Source organism: Rhea americana, unplaced genomic scaffold (genome assembly GCF_003343005.1).
Source record: "Rhea americana isolate MKP2758 unplaced genomic scaffold, rheAme1 scaffold_156, whole genome shotgun sequence".
Classification (NCBI taxonomy): Eukaryota; Metazoa; Chordata; class Aves; order Rheiformes; family Rheidae; genus Rhea; species Rhea americana.
The window spans coordinates 2,118,169-2,146,070 of NW_028185661.1; the positions used below are offsets into that span (position 1 = coordinate 2,118,169).

Sequence of the window (27,902 nt, forward strand, 5' to 3'; positions counted from 1 at the left end):
TCACTCTGGCAGCACGGACTTTTAACAACAAAAAAGGCTTAATGGCATTTTCCCTTTCATTTTTCTTTTCCCTTAAAACACTCATGTATTTTATCCTCCACAGGACTCAGAGTTCTTCTCTCAGCCACATAAGACGTTCAAATGTCTTTAAGAGCTTTTATGGATTCTGGGGYTTGTTAGTCAGAAGGAACAATGAACACATTGTCTTCTGCTGCCTTCCGCACTGGGCGTTCATACTGTAGGGGAGAAAAAGAGGTAACAAACATTTCAAAAGTTTATACAAATGCTTATGCTTCATAAAGAGAAGAAACAGAGAGCAGAGCGCCTAAAAACACATTTAGATTCCACAATTATTAATTTTCAACTGCTGAGCCAGAAACAGGGTGCTGCAGGATGAGCAGCTCCTATGAGATGATTGCTCCTTCCTCAGCCTTCTGTATGCCTTAGAGGTGCATTTCAGCAGCACCTATAGCAAGAGAAAAACCTAAGCAGTTCTGTGCTCATAATTCAAACCATTTGCTATGGAAAGGCTCAGGATTCCAGCTCCAACATATATGTGAAAGCAGCTGCCGATTTTGAGCATCTTTTCTAAAATTCCAGGCCTGATCTACACATCTTAAGTAACTATGAACATGGTTGTTCCTCTGGCACAGGGAASTTTCTTCAACTCTTCATGCAGCACAGATATGTGACACACCACAAATCATGATAATCCACTCATCTTATTGCAGGAATACCATGGCTGCCAACACCATCAGGTCTGCATATAAAAGCTGGAAGAGCAGCAGTAGCAAAAATACATGTGTTGGAGTGGAGAAGATAGAAAGTAAACATTTTACTGAACTCAGTTAACAGGGTATTCAGTTTAATCTATTGATTAAATGATTAAGGCATGAGCTAATGATTAGACTCTGAAGAGTTTAAGAGCTTATACAGAATATTTAACTGGGATCCAAGGCCAATGAATATATTCAGCATCKAATAATAAATTCAGGATCTACTACTGTAATGGCAATCCAGTTTTTGCTGAAGAATTTTTTATGCATGTAAAATGTATGATTTCGTGCTTTGATGTTCTTCYAGGTTTTAGAAATCAAAATAGGAAGCATCAAGCAAAGCTAAAAGACAATAATCCAAAAGGCAAAAAGACAAAGCATCCAATATCCTGCTAGTCGCTAGCTGCTGCGGATGCATRGCTCCAAGGGAAAAATGGACAAAGCGACAGAAGAAAACTGTGTTGAGGGTCACTACCTACACAGAAACTAGCCTCCAGATGAGGAAATCCCTGAGATATGAACTCAGGATGTGATGGGAGAGTTGTCAGGAGACATAACTAAATGACGGTTCTCTTTCTTATCTTCTCCCATAGGCATCTGCTTCTTTACAACCTTCCCTGATGGTTCCCTGATTAATACCATTCCTAAAAATATTAAAGAACCTTCCCTGTGGAATTTAGTGCTAAATAAAGAGCCAACAACAAAAAGTTCTGGAAGACAACAAAAAGGAGATGAAAAGGGAGGGCCAGAGTACCATGCAAAATGCTGCAGCAGTACAGAAAAGCCCATTGTGGTTATAGTCCATCTAGCAGCAATGGACCTTAGCCAACTGGTGAAAGATTTCCCCTCCCAGGACTTCAGTCACCATCTTCTCACTTCCAGTACTTATCAGTCACATCACATCTCAGAAAGCCCGCTCAGAGCTTCTGGTATACTGCACGTACCGTTGTATTCTGGATAGTTTCAACAAAACTCTGTGCTGTTTCACCCAGGGCTGAGTCAACAGACTGAATTCTGGAAGAAAGGTAAGTTTAGCTAGTTTGCCTTCAGAATATTAAATACTTACTGATGAAATTTAAGCAGATTGAGAGATATACCCCAAAAAAGAAAAGAGGTCCTGAGGACTCCCCTTTTTGCAGCTCAGTTCTCTTTGCCCAGCATTTACACACCAGATCCTTTCGATAAGGAAGGATCTATTCACCTTCTCCTTCACAGTATACAGATGTGACCAGAGGATGCATCTTGTTCCAGACCATGGTACAGGTCCCTTGAGGTACATACTCATTCTGCACAGTTTCTCAAAGTCGTCCCTCATTGCTTCCTAATCCCAATTCAAAACCCCCAGGAGATCGCAAAGGCTGCGTTAATGAACGCAGRGTACAGGTGCCGTGACCGCATCAGAACTCTTCAAGTATTTTTCAAGTACTCCTCCTGAATAATACTTCATGYATACAAACATGAATACAAGTAGTACAATTAGTGCCCTACCTTACCATTAGAGGACTTGTGAGTATACAGGGCAGCTGGCAGACACATACCGTAGCTTTTGCTGGTTACAGAAAGAATTCAGTTTGAGAGCCTGCGCATTCCAGAAGTCCTAAAAAGGAAAGATGTCCCCCAAAATACCACCATTACTTTGGAAGCRGAATCTTCATGGACTGCCACAAGAAAAGTCGTACACACCACTGCATCTTTCTCCAGGTTTGCTAAGACTTGAGTTTCCTTCTCAAGACTGGCAAGCTCCTCAACAACAATCTTTTGGAAGGTTTCCAGCTTATTCAGCCTAATGATGAAAAATAAAAACCAGTTTGACATTTGAAGATGCAATGGCACAAGGCAGCTGACAACTCTGMGTTCTGCTTTCCGTACCAAACCTGCTTTTATAGGAAAGCAAATGTCTTTGTGGAAGTACACCGGGAAGTTTTATTCGAGTATTTCACAGAGCATAAGAATAGTTGTACCAAACTGAAGGTRTGTTTAGCTAAATACCCTTTCTCAAATAGTAGCCAGTAACAGAGGCCTAGGACAGACTATAGGAACAGGGTTCTCTATTATAACCTATTTTTTTTTTATTTAGCTCCTATTGCAGAAATCTGACAATCCATAAAGCAAGAGAGTCTTTTTAAAGGAAGACATCGCACCAGATCGGTGCCTATAAAGTCCACTAGCTGACATTTAACACACGTGGAAGCAATCTATAGAAATGGATCCATAATAAAGATCAAAATATCAACAACACTCCTTACATTTTTTTTCCTTCCCACCTCCCACTTCATTAAGTAAACCAAAATGCAGTTTCCTTTTTAYACTCTGAAATATTTAGTAACAGAAGCTACTAAGTATAACACGAGGATTTTTATTTGGGAAGACAGTCTAAGGACTGATGCTTCATCATCCACTCTCAACTCAGTCTTGCTTTGCACTAATCCATTCCTTCTCCCCTTACAGGAAAAGCAGGATAAATCACAGGAGTGATGCTTCTGAAACTCTTACTATGGAAAAGTGAAGAAAAAAAAAAGAGAAAGACAGAAGCTATTTTGCCTTTCAGGCCACGATAAGCACAGTACTTTACATTTCATCCCAAAACTCATGTGAAGCTGCAGGTGTTTGCAGCACACGGCAGTGAGCTTACCTGCACTCGTGTATCTGATTTAATAAGGCCGACATGTTCTTCTCAGAAGTCCTCAGCGCGTTCTGCGYGCAACCCTCCATCCTTTTGTACCTGGACTAACCACAGGATGTGCTGTCAGGGAAGGGCAACAGCCCAAGCCAGAATCTAAAAGTCTTGTTTGCAAAGCGTTTCCCTGGAACACAAATCCCTCCCCGACCCAGGCTGCCTTTCAGTTTAGCTGATACAAATTTAAATGTAGATTGAAGCAAAATATCTGGCCACATTAGTTGTTACAACAGTTCGTTACGGAACCTGTGCAACTTCAGTCAGGGCTAAGTTATCCCAACCAGCAARTAAGTGAGCTTCACCTATACTCTGACTCACTGCTAACAACTGCATAAAATCAGGTCTTTATTAGTACCACTTCAGATCAGTATTTCAGTAATAATGCAAATTGTGTACATTTTAATCATAACTGATTCCCATCATAAATGAACCATCCCCCCCTTCCAGCCATGATTCAAGGATTGAAGCCAAGCTTGCTGTGAACACCTGACACTAAGTTAAAAAAACCAAAACAAAGCAAAACAAAAAAAGCCTACACAATGCTACTGATCCACCATAAATCTGCTCTGCCCGGTCTCCTCTTAGGTCCCAAGTTTAGGTATGCTATCACTAAGCTGGGTTAAATTTCAAAAAGTTTTGCTCCATACCCTCTGATGAAAGCATTTATATGTTGGAAACACAGATTTGTAAGTGAAGTTTTAATTAGGTTCTTCCTTTTTGCTGGTGGATCTTATTTTAAATGCCTATACAAGTCACTGCCTTTCCTATAACACTGAAGAGGACATATGGGTTTTGCAAAATACCTAGAAGAACTCCAGGTTAACAGACAGTGCAGCCAAAACTCTRCTCTTGGGCATAAAATATAGAGGAATATTTACACTAGCTTCTGCTGATTAATGGTAATTTCATTTCGTATGAGAAAATGCCACACACCAAACCCGCAAAGAGCACACATTACCCAGAACAATTTCTTTAGTTGGCCAGTAAAGCTTTCAAATGCAGTAATAACCCCAGAATCACTGACATCTTCACTCAGTATCTTGGAAAAAAAGGTATCATCCATTTCATCCATTTTCTGGTCTGTAAGAAAGTATAGTCTCAATTAGTATCTTGCTGGAGGACTTAYCGAAATGTAAATACACATACTATTATAGCAAGATACAAGCAGCAGCATTTGCTAAAGAGCTGGAATTTGAGGATTGCTCTTCTAGAATTCACAGGAATAAGAATGAAAGAACCCCAAAAGACTTGTTAAAAAGCAGTGTGGAAGAACAGATATGACAGCAGTCAAACGTCAAGAGCAACGTATTTACAAATGCTGAGACATTAGTACACAAATGCACACAGAAATCAGGCCAAATTTCCACTTTTTTCCCCCCTCTCAGTCTTCTAGTTATTCAGTGTGAAGCAAGTCTAACCCGCTTTCATTCTGAGATTGTGAGGTCTTGCAGTTACTTTGCCCATTATTTGTACTTTTTCTTTGCTAGCTCCAGACAATCACTGTTCAAAGAGACTAGAAAATGCTACCACTGCTTAGTAGTTTCTCAAGTGCATCTTGYGGTCAGGCAGCCCAAATTTCCGTGTTCGCATCCCTAATGCATTACTTTCAATGACACAGTCACACAAGACTCATTTTCTGCCACATTTGGGTTTTGGGGGACAATACCCTGCAGGGAGCATCTGCTTTCAACCTTCCACATGACTAGGAAGATATTTAAGTACTTCACCTCAGCTGAGAGCCTAACTTTACCTGTTTTGGTCTCCTGTTCCTTCTCTATTGAGTTGAAAAGTCTCCTCGGCTTGTAGGAAGCGTCAGAGGATAAGTGACTTGTTTCCCAACTGGAAAGCTTAGGCCTTTTCAAAACAGTGCCAGCTAACACATCTAAAAAGAGGAAAGATGTTTCAGAACACATTTGGGGTTTTTTTTGTGGGAGGTACGTGGCATTACCTATCAGCTCCTCAAGCAAAAACCACCACGGAGCTGCCAATATCACAAAGAGCAGGCAACTTCACTGGAGGGTCCAGTGAGACACTTTTTACAGGAAAGGACACACAACTTCACCAGCAAATCTCTTCCTTTGCAAGGGCAAGACACTGCATTGCCTTATGTAATACAGATAACTGGAAAGCCACCCTATCTCCAACTTAAAGACAATTTGATACTTGGCCCCCTCTTCTCACCAAAAAGCTCTTACCTGACTTTCTCCCTCTTGTGTTTTCCAGTCCAAACTTCACAACCCATTTCTGCCCATTTGTGCCTGAGCTAGTTTCAGCTACATGATGTAAYATTTCTCCATAAATATATCAGATGGATAAAAACAATCGTCCTTAATAGCCTTCTTTTTTCCAGCTTCACTAAGACTGTCGTGCAGATGTTTGCAACTCAGCCACATCCACTTTTCCTTTTGTGTCTGTAATCCTCCCTCCATGATCAAGGACAGGATTTTAAGACTGTTAGCAATGAATTCAAGCRGATATATAAAAACATTACACCACACACCCTGTCACAATACATAAAACAGAGAAATGGAAGTTATTTCTTATGTGAAAATATCCTTTGATGAAATTGAGATGGATATTGGAAAATATCCATCTCAGAAAGCTTAGTACCTGCTCATCTTTGAGAAAAAAAAAAATGACAGCTTAGCCAACATCCCTTTCTGCCTTTTTAGCATTTCTTCGATGCTATTGAGACTAAGGTACCTGAGTCCTTACGCTTAAACATTTCTCCTTCTCTTGATGATTTTCCAGATGCATCAGGAAACTTCTAAGGAGAGAGGAAAGAAAAATGAAATAAAGAATAGAGGTAACYCTTTGACAGCTTGTACACAGCGCATCTAAATGAGACAAAGCACTGGTTTTTAGATGAGAAGTAGCCCGACCACAGGTTAAAAAGCATTTGAAGTACTGCATACTGCACCTGTGTTGGCTTCTCTTCAATATTGGAATAGTCCTCAGCAGAGGCATTAAACGATACCGGCTCCCCTTCTAGCTCTGAGTGTGTTTCATCTGCATGAAAGATCAGCCAAACAATGCAGGCAATAGATTTTGAATACTATCAATTAAAACACTAAAACATGGAGTTTAATTAAATACCATGAAGAGGAAGGAGAAAAGAAAACAAACACTATCTTTTCTATCCCTTCATGCATATAAAAGTGAAAGAGCATCTCAACCTCAGTCCAAAGACTGTTTTATTTCTGGCTGCCCTTTAAGATAATTCTTTCCCCTCCCATTGCTGCTGCAACATTTTAAGTCTGTAATACTGCATTTAACACTACCTTATTCCAGCACAGGTGTTCTCAGAAGAAAAAATGGGAGCAGAAAAAAACAGTTGACTACAACATATTTCAGAGTAGTGGAATACCCAGAAAGTCAAAAGAAAAATAAACAATCCAGAGTAAAAAACCCACACACCAGAGCAGGAAAATAGGCCACTTAATTGTCAGAGGAATAGTTTTGAGAGTTGCAGGCTTTTCCTAACCGAGTTACACCACAATCCCCAGCCTATCATAATGTGTTGGGACCTACTATTTTCATAACACCACTCACAACAGGTTTGCATAGCTTCCAACTGGCTGAGGAAGCAGAGGTAATACTGTGAAAGTTTGTAATACAGTGTTTACACTATGTATTTTCACTCACAATGCCGCTTCAGATGTACTATGAAAAATGACTATGAACATAGCARAAAGGGGAGAAAAATCCTTTCGACCAAGTTCAACCAAAACAGCCTGTATCTGTGTTCAGTAGCTGCTTTACAAAGTACGAAGAAAGTTTCAGTTTCTAGTAGGCATCCCACACATTAATATCTACATTTAAAAATAATAATTATACGCTAATGTTCTGAGGGATCTTTTTGTTTGCAAGGCACCAAAACTTGGTTGCTTTGTGCTTTGTGYGCCGATAACAGATTAGGCTGGACAGGGAAGGTAGTATGAGTTGAAGAAGGGAACAGAAGAAAGTCCCCAGGGCAGGGCACTGGCCAGGCAGCCTTCCCCAGGAGGCTGCATGATTTAGGCACCAGATTGCACAGCCCTCATCTCCCAGCTACCCCCTCCCTCTTCGAGATACTTTATTCACAGAAGTTACCCCACTTCATAGCCATTGCAAAAAACTGTCTTGCAGTGTTTATGAAGAACGGTGGAATGTTTATGAAGAAGGTGTGATGGAAAAGAGGCGAATTTAAGAACAAAAGCCCCATTAAAACAACTTTACTAATGTGTTCTACAAGACTCAAAGAGAAATACCAGCAACTTCCACAGCAGGTAAATCTTCTCCTTTGGCATTAGATGCACCTTTTTTCTTTACTGTTTTCTTCTGAGATCTCGGCCTTGAAGCTTCCAACTAAAACAAAACCAAGTCCAAGTATGAACTTTATTCAAGAAATTTTTATTTAAATGTATTTTAAGCATTTTACTAAAATGCTGAGACTTCTTTGAAGTATGCCTAACTCATATGGATGGCCATATAGAAGGAGATTTCTTCCCCAAAATTAGGTGAATATCAAAATATTCCCCTTTAGCCATGGAGTTACATAGGATACAAAATTCCTCATAAGTGTTTTGGTCAAGAAAGATGAGAATAAAGCTTTAGAGAGGAGAAGCTTTTAGTACAGCTGGCACATCTACAGTGATTTTTCCAAACTYTCTCTACTCATGTGGAAACCACTTCACTGCATCCAACATACAGTGTTTACCATCTGGGCACCTGGAAAGTTTGGCATCGTTAAACTCTGTTTTCCTTTGCTCGATTTAYGCTCCGCTTATCCTTTCTCCTCCCCCCAGTATAATCCACAGTTAGTTTTCTGGAAGTGGAGAAGTTCAGAGCATGAGCCAGGAGATATGTGGGACTCTGATAATACAAGACCTGAAAATTGCCCCCGGGACAGGCAGGAAAGAACGGGACATTTCCCAAGGCACCGACTGGCAGGACAGGCATAGAGGAAAGGGTAGGAACACAGCAYGCAGGACCTGACTAGGATTTTCACAGGCATTTGAATAAGCAGCTCTAACTTTCCAGCAGATATCTAAGAGCCAAATTTGTTACTGTCGTGACATCTACTTTAGGTGATGTGAATGTAATTTGACCAAGCAAGCCAGGTCCTGCCCAGTATGCCACAGAGAAATGTAATAATAGTTTAAGAACAATTTGCTTAGGGTTCACGCATGGTTGTTTCTATAGTGCTCCCCATGTTCTCCTTCAAAAGCCTCCTTATTTCTCCAGCCTCTAGTAGACCAGTATATTCTCAATAACATTTAATTGGTTAAAACATTTGAGAAGATAACATCGAATTATTTAATTTCAAATCACTTGTACACGTGTGTTTTGCATATTCTTTGAWTTCTAAAGCACGGTAAATGTTACAGGTCCTTACTTTTTTTGTCTGGTAATCACTGCCGCTGCTTGCAGAAGACACTGGAAGTACTGCAAGGAGAAAAATTTTCCTGGTTACTGACAGCGTAATTGTGTGCTTTAGCCACTTAAAACTCTAAGCCATGGTGCAAACTCTTAAATTTGACTTACAAGAATAAATTTCACAGCATTTGTGCTGAGCTCCAACAATCCTTTCTTGCAGAGCTCCCAAGCAACACAGAACTGAGCAGTACTAAGACTCACTGCATCCTAGAGCAGTTCCCCAAAAAAGCCACAGGCACGGCAGCCCGTCTGACAGCCCCTAAGCCCCAGTCGGGAGCGTGGGCTGGCACCGGAGCCCTAGCAAACTCTTGCAGAACGCGGTATAAGGCATAACTTCACCCTCACCCTTCTCATGCTTCTTAACCCTYGCAGGGACCAACCAGCAAGGCTCATCTTCCACGTGAGACAGAGGGATCCCAACTCTTTTAGGTCGCTTCAGCTCGATTTCAGGGTCCCCGGCAGCCGCCAGGGAGGCTCGCCGCCTGCCGCCTCCGAGCAAGGCACGCTCTCGCGCTCCGCCGCGGCTGGGTTTCTTAAACCGCCGGGAGGACGAGCACGCGTCGGAGCTCGAACAGGGAGAGGGGAAGCCTCGGCGTGCAGATTGCACAGCCGCTAGCGGTTTATTCCCCGTACCAACCGCGCCTCAGGAGGGATGGGAAAGCAAAGCGGGGCRGTCGCAGCTCGACCTGTCCTGCTGGCATCGGGGCTCCCCCGACCCTCATCCTCGGGCCACACAAAACCCACCAGCAGCTGTTTCCTTACCTGCCCTTTCACACCTTCGTCATGCAGCTTGCTGCATGCAGCCAAGTGCCGACAGCAGACTAACCTTACCTTTTAATTTACTTCTGACCCTAGGCCTTTTTCGGGTGTAATCGAGGGACCTTGGTAAGGACCGTTTCTGAGAGTCAAGGATCCAGCTTTTTTCGCTCTGGCCAGTGCTTGCATTTTCGCTATTACTTTCAGAGAAAAGATGTTTCCTGTAATCAGACTAAAGATGCTATWGAGAGTGAGCCCTGCTCAGTCAGTCAATCACCTCCTTCAACTAGCAAAGCATTCCCTTTCCTCCTCTCCACAGGGCAATACCCAAAGCATCTTAAGCCGGGAAATCTGCTAAAACAGCAGCTGAGCAGTCAGCTGCCAAACCAGCAGGGTAAAAACAGCAAGAGGTGTCAGCGCGGGGTTCAGTGTCTTCCTTCCTCATCTCCCCCCTCCCTCCCACTCTGGATAGAAGTGTTTTCAGCAGGAGAAAGAAAAAAAAAGAAGAAGAAAGGGAAACAAACAAGAAAACCCACAAAAATGCCTCAGTTGCAGCCAACTGCACAGCTAGAAAAAAGAAACCAGCCACTCGCTCGCTGCTCCAGCGGTCTCAGGGCCTCCCCCCACCGAGCATTACTTTTAGTAGCAACATGCAGCCCATTTTCAGACTCGGGAGCAGGGACGGATGCTTTAGGTGGCTCCCGGCTTGCTCAAAGCATCGTTTGCCCATTGCCCCCGAGGAGGGCTTCRCACCAGTGCCGAACGTGCGCGGCCGGTTTGCACACGACGCCTTTGCGCCCCCCTCACCAGCGCACGGCTCCTGGCATGCGCCAAAGCCGCGTTTGCGGCTCAGTCGGGAGCAGCGACCGGCAGAGATACGAAGCCGCATCGAGAAAGCTTAAATTTCTGCCTGTTGGAGGGCACGAACAGCTCGCACCCACCCGCGCGCCGTGCTGCCGCGGGCTCTGGGGACGGGAACGCATGTGCCACCTACCCGCCTTCCCTCGAGCTTGCTCGAGCCCCGAGTCTTGCTCTCTGTTTCATGCCCCCTGCCAAGTAACCCATAAAGACATAAGATAAGTTAAATAAGTGCAARGTCTGATAAGTCATCGCAGTGCTGTAAAAGGTGTAAAAATATGTGTCAGCAGTATGGAAGAGGTGCAGCCAAACAGCAGCAGCAGAGGTCTTTGAGAGATCAATRGGGTGGCCAAGTTATTGACATGCAGTAATTAGACAAGTTTTTCTTTGGCTGGTTTTTGAAAGCAGCCATTCAGGAATGTCTGAAGTTTAGCAACAGCAGCAGCAAAAATCAGACTGTCTACTCAGAAGTGACAAGTCCTTGGTGGCTTTATGGTAACTGGAGGTGGCAAAGGAAAGGCAGATTATCTGAGCATTTTTCAAAAGGCAGATCGGTTGTACAGGCATGCATATTTTATATATATAAAAATAAAAGGCTTAGGCATTTTTTGGAAGTCAGGTCTTACTGTTGTCAAACCAGATAGAAGTCATTTTTCTCTCTAGGGGTGCTCATATTCTCAGATACAAATTCAGCATTGATAACATCTAYAGCTATTGCAACAGCTAAGCCAGGAGCTATTTCATTAGAAACATCATGTAAGGTGTATGCTTCTTGATCCTAAATTACAATAGTTAGCTAAGGAAATGGATTCTTAAATCAGGTCAAGAGATTCATAAATGACGTATGTACGATTCTGTACCTCTGATTTTGTGAGGAAGGCTTCTGTCCAAGGATCTTTCCTTTGGCTTCAGCAACCTAAAACAGAAGTGCAGYTTTTCTTAAAGTTCAACCACCCCACAAAATAGCCTACAATTAAAATGCATGAGGACTCAGAAGGGCTAGAAGGAGTGGATTACAAGCAGCCCAGCATGGAAATTCTGCATTTTYTTTGAAAGGGATTTGTTGATGGGAACAGTGTCATTAGTGATGACTGACAAACATTTGTCTTCTTAAGCAGTGCTACTTTTCTTTCCCCTTTCTTTATGGATAATGCTCAAGAAAAACCTCATTTGAGCAATAACATCACCACTGCTGCTAGCACTCTATAAATATGCTATGCCACATGTAGGCCGATTTTGGACAGGGCTATTTAAACATTGCTAAGCATGCCACARAGCAGGGTTTTATGCTGACACCCTGTGGCAGTACTGAGGACCTGGCAGTGCTCAGCTCTACAGCAGAAATTTGGGGTGGACAGTTTGGTACCCGCCATTTCTTAATTAGTAGGAAGAACCAATTGCCCCAGCACCAGGGAAGAGGCTGAACATTGACGGGTTCACATGGCAGAGCCACCTTAGAAACTAGTTTTAGGCTTCCTGGGGAAGCCTGTACTCAAAACAGGCACAGCTGTGAATTTGTTCAAGTCTCCAATAGTCTGCAAACATCAGTCAAGCAACACTAACAACGAAACATTTGCAACAACTGACTCGAACCAGTGATCCCCAAAATGCAAACTGTAGCTGGACACAGATTTCAGGTCCTTTGCTTCAGTACAACATGGAGGGCGCTCAGCGCTGCTCTTTCGACGTTCAGTAAAACGAGAGCAGACGTCGGTCTTCAGTYGCTCAAATGAAGCTGGGGGATATCTTTGCAACAGCTCAAATTCTTATTGCAGCCAGCTTTATCATACCACACCCACTAGAATATTCAAGAAGTTATCAGCATTTTTTTCTAGGAAAAAGTCTTCTCTGTATACATTAGAGAAGTAAATCTCAGATCACCRATTATCTGTTCCACTTTTGCTACAGCAACACACCCACCCTTACTGCATTCCTGCATTAAGCCTGCTCCAAGTTACCACTGTCAGCTGCTGATCTGGGACCTTAGCACAGCTCAAGACAAGTTCTGTCTCAATTTTACCTTTTCGTGGCTTGCAGAATCTGAATTTTCAAAGTCATAGAAATCCTTCCTGCAAAAAGGCAATACGTATGAGACAATGGTATACAATCACAAATAGTCAATCTATGCAAGCTCACTTACAGCAGTGGGGAGGAGAGGGGAATACTATTTTTATTATTTAGAAGTTCTATTATACAGTGAACACTTAAAGATTTTATACACCTAAAGCATAAGCTGAGAAAGCTCTTTAAACAAGTATTTGTTCCTTTCCTGCTTAGTTTCTATTATTGTCTTACTTCATCCTCATATCTTATTTCTATTGTAATTTTTTTATTTTCAGACAAATATTGAGAAGACATGATCAAGTCAGCTCATGTATGATTTTGTAGCAGACAAATAAGTAATAACGGGATGTGGTAGGAAGGAATCATGAATGTATTGAAAGAAAACTTCAGAAATATTTGAAAAGAGAAAATTCACTTCCAAGAATTAGCGTTCAACAGTTACTCTCTATTCACTTCTCTGTATGCAACCAGATTTTGTTTTCATACATCTTAAAATTTAAAATAAAAATCATCTCAACTATTTTAAAAATATTACAAGCTAGTGCTCAGCATTTTTCCTCTATTAGTAAGAAAAGGAGAGTATAAAGTAGAGAACTAGACTCCTTTCTCACTAAAGCTTCCTAAAAGAAAGAAGAAATGCTCATTTTCAGATGAAACACTAGAGGGAGCAGAATGATTGAGCTAAGACATCCTTCTCCATCTCTAATCCCTAYTCTGCCACTCTCATTTTGCCAATGGCACTTACTATATGAGTTATTTGACCTGAAGATACAGAACTTGTAGTAATGATGTTCTACATCATTTCTTCCATTCTCGTCCATGACTAATCCAAAAATTCATCTAAACTTTTTTTTTTTAATTAAGGTTAAGAGTTAGTAGACTAAACTAGGACACCTAGGAAAACATCAAAACATTCAAAACTTAAAATTTTATCCCTATTAGATATGGCAGCTTCTTGCAAGGTGACATCCAGAATGCAGCCTTTAGAAAGTGAGTACTATTATTTCTTCCATGGCAAGTAACGACGGACTTCTTACTGCCTTAAAACAACATCCTTTAAGGTGAGGTGAGCCTTAGCCTTCCCCCCTCACCCCACATACCTTTGTCTGGCTTCATATTAAAGACTGCATGGCCTGAGCTGCCAGAGGCACAGCTCCCAAAAGTCAGTGTGTCTGAGAAGGACACAGGTTGCAAGACAACGACCATGTCTGGAAGACTCCATCCTGGGGCCTAGCACATTGCCCATTGCTGAGGCTCTGGCATGGTCCAGGCACCTCAAAGCAAAACTACTTCAGACTGTGGCAGGTGGCTGGGATGGCCACAATCCTTGGCATAGGRGCCATTTGATTTATCCCACTGGGAASGAAAAGTAAGTTGCACACACTGCTTYGCTGGCAGAGAGCATAGGGAGAGTCAAGGACAGGGCACAACATGCAGGGCCAGGACAAGCTTCCAGCCCCTGGGGTGGTGTAAATCCCTCCAAAACTCTTAAACACCTTCGCCCATAGTGCCRCCAACTTGAAAGCATGAGCAGACTGCTGGACAGGGGTAGGGGAGGGGTAGGAGATGGAGAAGGAGTCCGGTCTGGAAGTCTAGGACATATGGCACCAAAGGGCCAAGGCAACATGGCAACAGCTTAGATATCTAGGAATCAAGCTGCAACTCAGCTCTGCATGGCCACAGTCCCCTCTCATCCTCTAGAGGGTCAAGGAAAATAGAAAGGTTAAYAGGACATATTATCACAGAGGTAAGGGCATTTTTGGCAAACGAATTAGCTTGTCCTCAAAWCAATCTCTGTGGAGACCCAAAAACGAGTCCCCTTTGAGATGAGTTTGATAAAGTTCATAACTTATCTTAACGACAAGCAGCCTGCTATAGCTGTTGTGTTCAGACAGCTTCCCTCACCCCGCACTAGTGCTAGAAATAGTCTTAAATAAATAAACAACAATAAAACATAGTACATCAACCCCACATGTGCTCAAGCTTTATATATCATACCTGGTTTCAGTCTTCTGCTTGACCAAACTTGATTTTCTGTTTCTCTTTTCCCGGGTGTCATCCTTCAAAAGCAGAGATGAGTTCCTGGACCTCAAACTATGATATGCTAAATAATGTTATTGCCCTACAATATGCTAAAAGCAGAGATAAGGAATATCAGGWAATATTTGGTCTTTTAATCACAACAGCCACCTGACTGTAACTATTTCCTGGAGCTCTTTCCTACCAGAAAGTATGGGAGTCCTGGAGCTAAAATGAGGGGAGAGGAAAGGATGCAGAGAAAAAGCAGTTTAAAAGCAATGAATGCATGGTGTGGTGAGCACTGATTGTGCAGCCTTTAAACTGTAAGTCTAGGGAAGAAGAAAAAAAAATCTGAAACAGCTACTTGGAAATGTAAACAGAGGTGCAACTGTAAAATTTAATTTCACAGATAAGCTGAGTACCAACCCCAAATTAAATTCATTGCTTCTGAATTATATTTTCTCTTGTGTTCTGCCAAGATTATTTTTGTATTTAGACAGAAATCTCAAAGATTTCCAAGTGCTTAATTTATCTAAAGCGAGAACTGCACCTAGCGATGGCTCTCAGTTACATGTGGCTAGTTCACATAGGTTACAAACTCCCTGGCTAGGGGCACGGAGARATCTGCTTGGGAGGATTATCAGAGCTCAAGTCAAAACCTGAATAAACATGGCTGTGCTGTTCCAAGACCTACTTCGCTTCTTGCACATTGCACTCAAACCTTGCAACACGCAAGTTAGTCCCGTACCGAGCCAGGCTGGTTACCTACGCACTGTATTCTTGTATCCTGAGCACAGCACAGGTAATATACTGACCAAATTCATCTGCACTTGAATTACTAGCTTTGGCCATGCTACTCTATGGGTGACAGTCACTGCCTGTGCAATACACTCCTGGGACTGAACAGCATGTTACACCAGGTAGGTACCACCTTACACAGGCTCAGGACACTGCTCGCACGGGACTGGGTCAACCCAGCCTAGCTGATTCTTGCAACGTCATGAGAGCACCTACTCCCCACGCCAGACTCCTTCCCTCAGGCAGCCTTGAGGCACAGGTACCTTTGGTGTCGACTCCTCTGCAGGCTCTTCTTCTAGGGGCTTCTCRCTAGGGACAACCAGACACGTTAAATGAAAGGTCGTTAATGCTGTGTTCATCTAAATCCCAGATAGGTAGTTCATGAAGTATTAAGAAAAGAACTTGCACTGATAAGTCTACTAGCATCAAAGTGGCAATTTAAGAGGTACTTAAGGAAGAAAGCTAACAAGTAGCTCTACACGAGCCCAACTTGTTAACTAGAAGAACTGCCATCCCATATATCTCTGAAGGAAAGGTATAGCTAATGCCTCGGTAGACCCAGATTTGGGCAACACTACACAAAAATCATGACTGTCCTTTTCAAACTGCTGCATATCTGGGGAGCTCTGAGTACACTGCTGAAGTTAGGCTCTGTAACAGAGATGCACATTCATCTTTTGTTTGGATTAAATCACAGGCAAGAAGGAAAGATCACACCAAGCTAGCAGCCAAACCCCAAGCATGACTGTGCTGTAACCTGAAGTGCTGTAACCACCTTGCAAGTCAGTGCAGCAACATGGGTTTCTTTTTTTAATTTCATAATTGGTAGTGTAATCCTAAAAGTCACATGCATTAAAAATCAGAGGAGGAGGGGGGAAGTAAGGAGGGAAGGTGAAAAGAGTTGCAACTTTTTCTCTTCAAGACTTACCTAGGCTTAACTTTCATCCTTGGAGATGGAGTTTTGGGTTTTTTGGCTGAGGGAGGCAAGGAAACTACAGCTTCACCCTCTGGAGCTACTATTAAGCTCTTTATCTACTTTCTTTGGAAGGCCCACAAAGGCAGAGCCTTCACAGAGCACCACCCAGGTAACACRGAAGCGGGTCAGGCTTAAGGAACCGAAAGGAGCCAGGCCTGACCTGGGCCTGGGTTAGCATCCTCCAAGTCAGTCTGCTGGCTCACTGTGATCATGGACACAGAGGTAACCGTGTTCTGCTTGGAGACATGAAATCATAAACAAGCATACATATTATCAGAAAGAAAAGTTTAAGAACTCAGAGAGAGATTTTCAGTGCTGGCTTGTGGTAGCAGCTGGACCACAAGTCTTTCATTTTATATATATGTGTGTGTGTGTGTATATATATATATACACGCATATAGTACATATATATATATATACATATATATACACACACACACATATATGTAGGTAGGTACACACATGCATACATATGGCACTATGGGCGAAGGTGTTTAAGAGTTTTGGAGGGATTTACACCACCCCAGGGGCTGGAAGCTTGTCCTGGCCCTGCATGTTGTGCCTTGTCCTTGGCTCTCCCTATGCTCTCCATCAGCGAAGCAGTGTGTGCAACTTACTTTTCCTTCCCAGTGGGATAAATCAAATGGCCCCTATGCCAAGGATTGTGGCCACCCCAGCCACTCACCGCAGTCTGATATATATGTRCATATGATATATATGTATATATCATATATACACACATAATTCTTTTTTAATATATAAAATGACACTATCAGCTTCTCACCAAAGCATCCTACCATCCCCTGATAAGAGTACAATTTTTYCCCCCCTTCTTAAAACAATTTTGCAAGATTGCAGATCTGAAAGCAGGTATCTAGGAAGCTGACTTCCCCCTGATTGAGATGGAAGGTGTTGTCAGATCTGGGTAAAAATTTCTGGAAGAAGGTTTTAACTATATCTATTTAAAAAAGCAGAATGGGGGGGCACAAAGCCGTTGTTTCACCATACGTAAAACACTTACTGTTACAGTGTCTGTTAACTGCTCGCTGTGCTGAGCGGCTAGGGTATCCGAGAGGGAGTCTATGTTTTCAGAGCTTGAAGGATTTCTCTTCCTCTGTAGATTACTGGGCTCAAGTATTACTGTGGAACAACAACCTTAATGAGAACCTCTCTCTCTGTAATTGAATACGCAGAGCYTTCCATTCTTAAGCATGTGCGTAAAAGCAAAGCAGTATAACTTAATAAGGACAAACATMTCATAATCATATTTAATGAAACAAAAGCATAAAACCTCTCCGAACTACACAGTGCAGAATTGCAATGCTAAATAAATGGTATCTTGAGGCTATCCCTTTAACGYCTCTCATAGTGTATGAAGATGTACAAATTTACCACTCTGTTGCTACCTGAACTCTTTGCTCCAGCAGGCATGAAGCAGTCATTTATGTCTGACTAAAGCAAAGTACCAACAGGACCTTCCACTACGTCTGGCTCCCTGGACTGAATCTCATCTGGGTTCTCCAAAAGATGTTTCACTGGAAACACATGACCTTCCAACACTTCATACTCCAGGACTACTCCAAGTAGTAGCGCAGTCTTGTACCTCCGCATGTGCTTCACAGATGCTGATGAAGCAGAGCTTCTCCCTTCCCTACTTTTTCCTGAGCCTCCAGAATTTGGAGRACAATCATTAAAGCTTTCTTTGGATAATAATTTAGGGAAATGGGAAGAACTACTGAACAAGTTACACTCTCAGACACTGAAAGCTAGAAGACATTTAGTAACTGTTTAGAGTACTACACAGAATAACAGAATAGTTAAGCTTGCAAGGGACCTCTCTCACCTAGAGATTAGGTGATCTCTAATCTACCCTGATATTCAGCCAGAGTAATCTGAAACCCGCTGTAAGTAGAAGGAAAGTAAAAATTTGCTTTCATCACAAATGTAGAAAGAATGCTACCTAATAAAAATGCTCTTCAGCTTGCACTTTGTTATCCAAGATGGTGAATGGTACCAGTGGAGAAAGCCGAGGTCATTGCCTTAGAAAACATGGAAAGATCTCTTAAGATCTTACCTACACTAAAATAAAAGTCATATTAAAAATGTTTGCAGTTAATGCGTATTGAGAAGCTGTAGAATTTAACATCATTACATCCTTGTTCATGCTGGCTGCAGACATCACACTAACATACCTTTACCGCTGCCTGCAGTAAAACCCTGTTTTCTAGCAGGGAAGTATACCACACTTCAAACAGAAGAGGCCTCTATGCAGAAAAAAGCCATCTCCCAAATAGCTCAGTACTGAAGCTGAGCTAAAGAAACATATCCCTTTTAAGATAAAAGTCAGTCTTTTGCTTGTTTTTTTTGGCTTAAAGGAGCTTTTCCTCAAACTGTGGATCACAACCTTGACAAGTATTCAGAACAGGAGAGGGGGAAAAGGAAGAAGAAACTACCTCCTCTTCTCCTTGGGCTACTGATGGTCTTGGACCTTCCTTTGCCTAAGGCCCAAGCATCACACCTGTACTTCAGACTTCACATTCCCTCAACATTCATCGTATTTGGATCAAACCAGGCTCCAAGCCTGCCATGCCAGCAGCTATCTACATACTGGATTGTGTTGCCCAGGCCCTGCCTGCAGCAGTACAAACTAAATTCAGTGAAAAGATACTAGAGGAAGACGTCCAGTAGGAAACTATTACGGGCAGCTCAGGAAAGGACAACACCACACGATCTCATCAGAAACAATTCAGTGTGCCCGGTCTCTCTGGTTAGCAGGAGGACGGACGGCCAGCSGAGGGAGGCAGTTCTCGCCTCTATTTGGCCCTCAGTGACTGTTGCTGCCACATCGTAGATGTCCTTGAAGCACAGCTACACATTGCTCTGTCCACACAGACAGGCTGGAGATGAACGTTTCTGCTCCCCAGCCTGCAGTTCAGCACAAGCGCTCTCCAGTTCAGTCAGCCAAGCACGCTCCTGACCTAGTATCCCATGCATTTGTGCTCCCAGCACATTGTCAAGAAGCAACAAAATCGCTTCCCCGCARGAAGCACTGGTGCTGGCCGTGTCACTGCAGTCATGGCCATTCCTGGAGGGAGRACATGTGCCAAGACACAAGCGTTGGTCCATTAAAGGACTAGTGCTCTTCACAGGGCTGCTTTCACAGGCACATCAGAGCAGAGCGTCACCTCCCTCCAGGAGTCTCCCGTGAGCATCCTCGCTGCAGGAGCGGCATAGGAGGCAAACAAGGAGGAAGATGCACCCACAGCAACTGTAGATGGAGAAATGCTACTACATGCTGTTCAGAGGAAAGCTAGCAACCCGGATTTGCCTGACCAGGTCAGCCAGCAGCACGCTGATCCAGCCTGCGCAACCCTACAGCCAACGGCCGACCTCCCAGGCCAGGGGGACTCAGCACCCACCACTAAAGGCAGCTAACAAGCTTACAATATGGGAGTAGTAGATCAAGGGATAGTTTGGGGTGGGGGGAGTGGATTGTTGGGTTTTGCCCCCTTGCCTTCCTCTAAATGTGACTAAGGACAAGCTGTTGAGTGAGAGTGAAGACACTCTTTAAAATCTGAACAAGTTAAATTCCATATATATATATAAAGGCAAAAAAAAGCATCACCTGTTTCATTCTGCCTGGCTTGCTCCCCAGCATGGATGGGCTCCTCATCAGCCACATTTATCTGTTGGTGCAAATTAATCTTACGTGAAAACAACCTTAAGAGCAGAATCTTCCATCCAATAAAGCCATCTACTTACTAACATAACTAGCAGCTCTTAATCACCAGCAGCAAATCTTTGGATGCTAGTAAACCACTTGGAAACCTCTCAGCTCCTGCAGGGAACGCCACTGCACTGCAACTACTCTCATGTTAAGTTTCTCTGCAAATCCCGTGGACTGTGGATGAATCACAACCATAAAAAAAAAGCGCTTAAGCAGCTTTCCTTGTGTTCTTCTGTTRGCTTTGGTCAGGTTGCTCATCCAGTACAATGTAATACTTTGAGTTAACGTACAAGTTACACTTCAGGTTACACAAATAAATATCATAGATTTTACTTCTGCTGAGTTTTTGAAGCAGAAAATAATCACACTGACTGAACTGATTAACAAACCAGTCTCACTCTTAAAACTCCAAAACCCTAGACCTGAGACCACTGAAGCTTTTTCCAAAGCCAAGAACTCCCTCTATATCAAGCCAAAGCTAAGAGCACTATATGAACAGTCACAAATCCTCAAGTGGAAAATGAGATCCGATGAACAAAGCACATGTATGTGTGTATAAAGCACTGAATGTTCTTGGCCCAGTATATATATTTTAAGTAAAATAGAATTTATAAAAGAAAGACTCATACCAAAAGCTTACCATCATTTTTTCATCTCCCAGGACTTTTTTGAGTACATCTAATATCTCAAACTCAGCACTAAAGAATATTTTGATTTTTGTTGCTTCATTTTTGTTTAGAATTGCAGGAACCTTCATGTAAATTTTAACAATCTTTTCTCCATCCTTCTCTGTTTTAAAAAWGAAAGAAAGAAAGAGGCAGTCTAATCTTTTAGAGCAAAGCATTCAGCCTATTACCCCAAAACCATTAGAGTAGTTTAAAAAAAAATTTTTTTTTTGAAGACAACCTCTTCTACATATTGCCTGTGCATTTCCAGTTATGCTGGTCACCCATTTCTTTCTCATTAGGTTTAAATGATTATGCTGTTTCCTAGCACATCCATAAGCTAACCCCTCAACTTGCCCTGGTCAAGGGGGCCCTTAAGATTGCAACCTGTCCCCTCCACAGCAGGTTGCGGGGCCTCCAGTGCAGCACTGCTGCAGTCTGTAGCCTGCAGATTTCCTGTGCTTTTTGCAGCACGTCCAAGTCCTTCTTCCTTGTGGTTCCACCCATCACTATCACAGGATATAACACAGAAGAAAGTCACCTAGGTACACAGGAGCCCAGCAACATCYAAAAAGCATTTGTTGTTTGGTCATCTCAGCACACATTTAACTGCTATTTTGGTACTGTTCCTCAGGCACCGAAACTATGGCATCATCCARGAAAAAATAATTTTTGTAGGGCCCAAAACAACTAACATGGATCTTTACTCGCACTACTCTGCGGTCACTGCTCAGCCAGCATGAGARGCCATCAATGAACCCATTTTCAACATAATCGTATGCCAAATTAGTAGAAGGAAAGCTAGTGGTTAAGATCACYCATGCTACTACAAAAATTACACCATTTCCATTAACACATTGATTTATATTGTGTTGCATAAAATAGAAGTGGTRCGAGTCTTTGGCATTGCACTCCCAAGCCGACATCACTCCACAGAGCTCAGTGCGTTAGAAAATGACTGAACCCTCAGCAGCTGTGATCCTGACGGACACTGGCAAGTCCAGTTCAAGACAAGACAGACTCTTTCTTTGGGGCTGTCGAGGCTGCAGTTTCTCGGGCTGAGCCAGCCCAACACCTTGCTGTCACCAAATGAAGGCGCTGGTAGGCTCTCGCCACCTGCCACTCCTCCACTTTCCTCCGGTGCTGCCAGCGGCCTCAATCCCACTCCTCCCCTCCACATCCACCATGGCRATTGCCAGACCCAAGCGTGTCCACCTCACTAATGCAGTGGGCTACCATCCCCTTTTTCCTTTTTGCCAGGGCTATTGCATTGAACAGGCCTATAGGAAGGTCCGACAAGCAGAGCTGGTGCAAGGTGAACATCAAAAGCATGCAGCTGGGAGAACAGAAAGCCACCAGAGATCTTTCTGATGACGACRAGATTTGAAATCGGCTTATCGCGTCTTTCGAAACCAGAGTCGGACAAAGGGTAACRTCGGCTGCAGAGTCTTACCCCTCAGGCTGTAACTACTGACTTCTTCTTTTGACAGCCTCACCGAGTCCCACAGAGCACCCTATAAAAACAAAACAMCCACAACAGAAGGGTTGAGCTAGTGCCAGCTACGTTAGTCTAACCAAAGGCCAATCGGGCTCTGCTCCTACCTCGCTACTGTCTACGTAGAAAGTCACGCTCTGACTGCCAGCGTTGAAATCAATCCAGAACTCCTCCAGCTTCTCGTCCGAGGGCTTTTTCACCTGGGTGGGGGGCACAACAACCACCACTGCCATTTCCAGGAGAAGACTCGCTTGGGAACTGCTCTATCATTCCCATCTTCTTTACATCGTTAAGCTGCAACAAGTTGCTCCATGCACATACCACGCAGAAATAAAAGCTGGGCTCAGACTGCGTATTGCCCACCTGCCACGGACCCAACCACACCAGCCGAGTCAGAACATTACTGTACGTCAGCCCACAGGGAGAAGTGATTCAAGCAAATGCTTGTACACCTGGTTCAGGGAAGRCTTTATGAAGCCTTCTGCATTTCTGAGCACTTCTACTAAGCAGAAGCACTGGACCCAGCTTGCAACAAGGCTCTTCAGTGACTTGGCTTTGATTTGAAACAACTCTCAGAAGCAGAGTGCCACAAATGCAACATTTACTTAAAAAGCTGTGAAGCAATCTGTGACCACCAAGCAGATCTCGTTCTTGGGCAGCCTGGAGCAACTCTTCCAGAGAAAACAGAAGTCCYCAGCCCTGTTTCTTTTTAAAGATCTCTCTTCCTTCACCACAAAGAGAAGGGCTGCTTCTATTGCTCAGCCAATGCAAAAGGAAAGTCAGCAGCAGGAAGTTAGGAGTTGGCTGACTTAACTAAGAAAGCTTTCAAACTAGAATAGAAAATTATATTTGCACTCAGGAAAATTAAGTCCTTTCATGAAAAGGAAATGGTGGTATTGGAGAAGGACCCATATCCCAGGCAGAAATTAACTGTATTAATGGTCGTAACACTATAGSGAATGTGCTGCTGCGGTAAGAAACATTACCTCATTCATGTCAGCAAAAGCAGATATGCAAGGGAACGAATAGACTCTGGAARAAAAGCAAACTTGCATGTGATACATCCAACATCAGTCAGAGTCTGACTTTATGAACACTCAAATCCTAAATATAGGTTACTAACCTTATTCCTTATTATTCAAAAGGTTAACAACTTTCTGAAGGCAAAATAGGCTAGGAAAAGCTTATAGAAAGTGTTTAGYCATTTAGTGATACCTTGTTTTTGTTACTTTCAAAGAATCATCATCAAAAATTTTTTTTTAAAAAAAAAGGATTATTCAGGTACATGTTATAAATTATTTTGTGGAAAATACAATCCAGACTAGTCTATGGCCCTAGTTTTCCCTCTGTTTCTGTTTGGTTGCAGTAATAACAGCATTAATTTAGATTCTTGGTTCACGGCTTACCTTCTTTCATCCCCAAGCCTCTCGTTTAGTTGATTAAGAAATTTTCTGCAGTCCTTCAAGACAAATGACATCTTATCAAAAGATCRGTTTACATTTCCTTTGCAAATGCTTATTTTACTGGAGGTGGCATCTCTACTCTACTACTTTTAAGAAGTCAGTACAATGCCAAAGGCCTCCAGGCAGAAATCACAAAAAATGTAATACACACATACTCACTCACCTATATATTTACRCATGTATGTACGCATGCATACTTTAGAAGGAGAACATCTTAGAAATAAGAGTTATTTTAATCATATGACATTTTATATTTGCTAGGTTAAAAAAAAAAATCCCCCTACCACCTCCAAATAAACTTTGCACATTTATAAAATCAGTTCTGTAGGAACTTCTTACAAGGCTGAACTCAAACAACACTAGCCCCTATGCAGCCTTGTCAAGTATGTTGTTATCAAAATAAAGACCCTTACCGTCTCAAATTCTCTATCCTTGATCTCTTTGAAAGCTTCAGCAAGATAATTATCTTCAAACCAGTGGTGAACAAGGTCATCCCTCCATTTTTTTGTCATTAGCCTACAAAGAGCTTCTGAAAGGGCAACCTGAAGGTCATAGTCTACATGGTAAACATAAGAAAAGAGTAAATATCTCCTCCACCATAACAGAGAATTGGTATTGTTACTGTTAATATACTTTAAAAATAAAAATAATAATAATAATAATATTAAACAGCTACCTTCCATTTCACCTAGGAAAACTACACGGTTATAGTGGAGGGTAATAACCGAGTGTTTATCGCAGCCGTCAGAGGGCATGTAGTTCCTCCCCCTTATTCAACARGTTGCAGTGCACTGGTAACTATGTCACTATGATTAGGCTATTTTTCACGTACGACAATACAAATACCTGGAAAGTTTTATTCCTAGGAGGGGGGTGGGAAAAAAAACCCTGCACACCTYGGATTTGCCTCAAGAGGTAATAAATTAGCCTTATTGAGTGCAGTTTATCCCCRTTATGATCAAGTAGTTAAGCTTTGCTTTAAAATGAACAGCAAGCATACTTTTTAAGCRTATACATAAAGCTGATATAATTACCTTTCTATTCATATCACAGTTGAGCTTTTCTTATTAGTTAACACTTAATACTAAATGGAAAGAATTAACACATTGTTACATCTAACAATTTCTAACGCACACTCTTAAAGCATTRTCCAATTTTCCTCCCAGAGAAGTCAAGTATCTAAAAAGAAGTTATTTAAATTACCATTCATCTATAATAAATAAGCAAATAAAACGACGATTGAGAACCCTAGCTTCATAAAATCAACCACCGAGYACTTCTTACCACCAACCTCCAGAATACTTTTTGCAAGATCTTTCCTGAAAGAACATAACGCAACGAGTTAAAGCGGGACTAAGACTCTCAAGTGATTTTAATTAATAAGCTGGGCGGAAGCACACGCCCTTCGTGATAACGACCGCGTGTAAAACGCGACACCGAGGCCGGGGCTTCGCCCGGGCCCGCRCCACCAGGCTGCTCCGCGCGGCCGAGCAAACGCTACGGTCGCGGACGGCCGGAAAGCTGGTTGCTTCCAGCAGCTAAACACYGTCTGCCCCGTGGCCAGTATCGGCGGGGAAGCACTTACGTGAGCGAGCACAGCTCTTCGGACAGAGGAAATTTCTTTCTCTCCTCTCGCGGTACGCTGTCCAGTATAGAGTTGAGAGTCCTCAAAGCCTTTTAATTCCCCGCGTCCCCCCACACCCAGAGGATGGGGACAGAACGGGGAGGGAAAAAAGTCACTAAGATGTTTCCTCGCGTTTTTATTTGCTCAGGCACGCATGCCCGCGTGTGCACGCTCTTGTGTTTTCTCTCCCTCCTATGACTCTTACCTCCTGCCGCAGGGCACAGCAAACGTTTACTTCCGTCACAAGATGCCCTAGTTCAGGTAGAAATAAGTTCACCARCTCTTTCTTCCCTAGAAGAAGGGTTTTAAAAAGTCAGAGCACGGTTGTGCCGGCCCTGCTTTGGGCAGAATAAGCTACAGCAACAAACGCGCTCAAGTTACCCASCGCACGACATAATGCAAACATAACGTACAATTTTTACGCGACTGGGGAACCAAGATCCCTGGGCAGAACTGCAGCTCCACGCAGGCGCTCGGCTCCCTCCGGGAGCGCCCGCTCGCCTGACCTAGGCGGCCGAGAGCTACAGCCGCGGGCAAAATCCCGACTCCAAAATGAACATGGGAGGCCCCATCCCTGCGCCCAGGTCGGAGGAGCCACCAGCCCAGCAGCAAAGGGCCTGCAGGAGCATCCTGAGCCCTTCTCGGTGCCAAAAAGATGGGATTTTTTCAGCTTCACCAAAGCACCAGTTGCAGCAAGCAGACGCAGTCGCAGCCCTTCTCACTGCGTGCAGAGCCATGGGGCAAGCACCCTGGACAAGGGCATCCCGAATTGCACAAAGTGCTTCGGATCTCTAAATCAGGATAGCTTAAGTTGTAGCTGCGTTTGCTGGCAACAACTTGATGGCTCTGTGCTAGAGTAGGAGCACTCGGTTACTACGTTATTCTGCGGAGGTGGTTGCCCGTAGCAAGAAAATAACATCTGAAGCCGCTACAGAGACGCATGCAAGAGCACACTGTGCACGCCCGACTGCTTCCAGAAGTACTGCTTCCTCCGAGCGACGTACTTGATGCTGGCAGTGCAAATAAGGTATCACAGCTAGACATCTTTAGCATATTTAAAACAAACAAACAAAACACATTGCAGGGAGGAAGAGGAGGTGGGGGGCAGGAGGGGGAGAAAAGGGACAGAGTGTATGCAGAATTAAGAAATTGCTCATGATGTAAAAATCCCTGAATAGCCTGAATTTCTGTATATATACACATATACACATATACATATATATACACATACACATATAAATAAAATATATTACACACACTGACCTTCATTGCTGCACTTGCTAATCACCTGAAGAAAAAGGTAAACGAAGCCTTCGTTAACAAGACTGCAGCAGCGGTCAGAGCGCTTCAGGGATCGCGCCCCACCGCCGCWCCTCCCCAAGGCTAAAGCGACGGGCCCTCACCGTACCCAGGGCAAGGAGGGCAGCGCCGCTGGGCGCAGGCACGGCGCGCGCCCGTGGGACCCCTCTCGGCCGGGTCGGCCCCGCGCGGGGAGCRCGAGAGGAGCAAGGAAGCCACCTGCCCCCAGGGCTCGGCAGTGCTCGAGCTATTTTTACTGTGCGCATGGGCCTGTGCGAAAACACGTTTCAAACGCTACGGTACTAGACAACATACTGACACCTGAAAAAAAGCATTAAAGCCCCTTAAGGAACCTTTTTTTTTTTAAAGCTGTCGTTCTCCCCAGTAAAAGCACAGAGAAGAGATGGGGCTGGAAGACACGGGTATCAAATTTGGACAAATATGTAATTTATAAAACCCCTTTATATCATTTCAATTTATTTAGTAGATAAACAAGAAAATTCAGTTTGCTCAAACTTTTATACTGGCATTCTCCTAAAAATTAAACTTGTGACTCATTAGGACTTCATGACTCAAGTGCTCAAGCAGATCCTGATGCACAGCCTGACACACAGCTGYGCTAAGCAGAGGTATTTGGTTGGACAGAGGCTCGCACACTCCAAAAGGTTTGTAGCTCTACAGACAATATGATTTCTTAGCAGTCTGGAGAGAAAAAAACTAAAAGCTTTCCTCCTATTGCAAATTTGCTATCACTGGGGCTCCAGTATCCAGCTCAGAAATAACCCAAAGGAAACTACGGGCTGTTGGGTTCGCTCTTTAAACGATCTAGTTTAAACTAGTTAAGCAACTMTTCCTCCCTCCGATACACATACGTACCAATGCACAGTCAAAGAAATCCTCAAGAAGCGTCATCAAAAGCCTGTTTTCATTTGGGTCTATGAGGATCGCAAACGCTCTTGTTCTTTCAAACCAAGACACCATGTAAAAAATGAAAGAATCAGTTAAAACCTGGCAAGAAGTGTTAATAATCCTTAAACTAAATATACCTTCAGCAAACCTTATGCACACACGTGAGGTTTTTTGATCCCTGACCGCAGCAGTACTGTACAAGTAAAATCCCCAGTCCTGCATCCAGGTGGCAGCTCTTCTTCCTCCACGTCCCCAGCCTGTCCTCCTCCTCACTCTCCCAGCACCCCCACAGTGGTCAGGGCTTGCTTGAGGAAGTCAATTATAAGTGCAAGAAAATTTAAGAGATTTGCCAAGTTTTTGCACAGTCTGCTTTATGAA

General features: G+C 43.2%; 1 protein-coding gene across 1 annotated transcript; it reads right to left on the bottom strand.

The window, feature by feature from the left end:
• Positions 1 to 176: 176 nt before the first annotated feature.
• Positions 177 to 27,542, bottom strand: SYCP2L (synaptonemal complex protein 2 like). Its single transcript, XM_085299899.1, has 29 exons — positions 27,492 to 27,542; positions 26,580 to 26,604; positions 25,522 to 25,607; positions 25,278 to 25,366; positions 24,977 to 25,011; positions 24,106 to 24,248; positions 23,636 to 23,688; positions 23,216 to 23,261; positions 22,337 to 22,429; positions 22,188 to 22,248; positions 20,710 to 20,858; positions 19,968 to 20,028; positions 17,335 to 17,482; positions 14,548 to 14,583; positions 12,506 to 12,554; positions 11,346 to 11,401; positions 10,622 to 10,676; positions 9,703 to 9,859; positions 8,831 to 8,880; positions 7,704 to 7,800; positions 6,374 to 6,462; positions 6,157 to 6,220; positions 5,199 to 5,335; positions 4,412 to 4,528; positions 3,409 to 3,503; positions 2,460 to 2,559; positions 2,315 to 2,373; positions 1,721 to 1,790; positions 177 to 236 (listed from the first exon to the last, which is right to left on the bottom strand). Exons 1-29 carry the CDS (start codon positions 27,525 to 27,527, stop codon positions 177 to 179), a joined length of 2,316 nt encoding a protein of 771 aa, XP_085156025.1. The 5' UTR covers positions 27,528 to 27,542.
• Between the last annotated feature and the right edge of the window lie 360 nt (positions 27,543 to 27,902).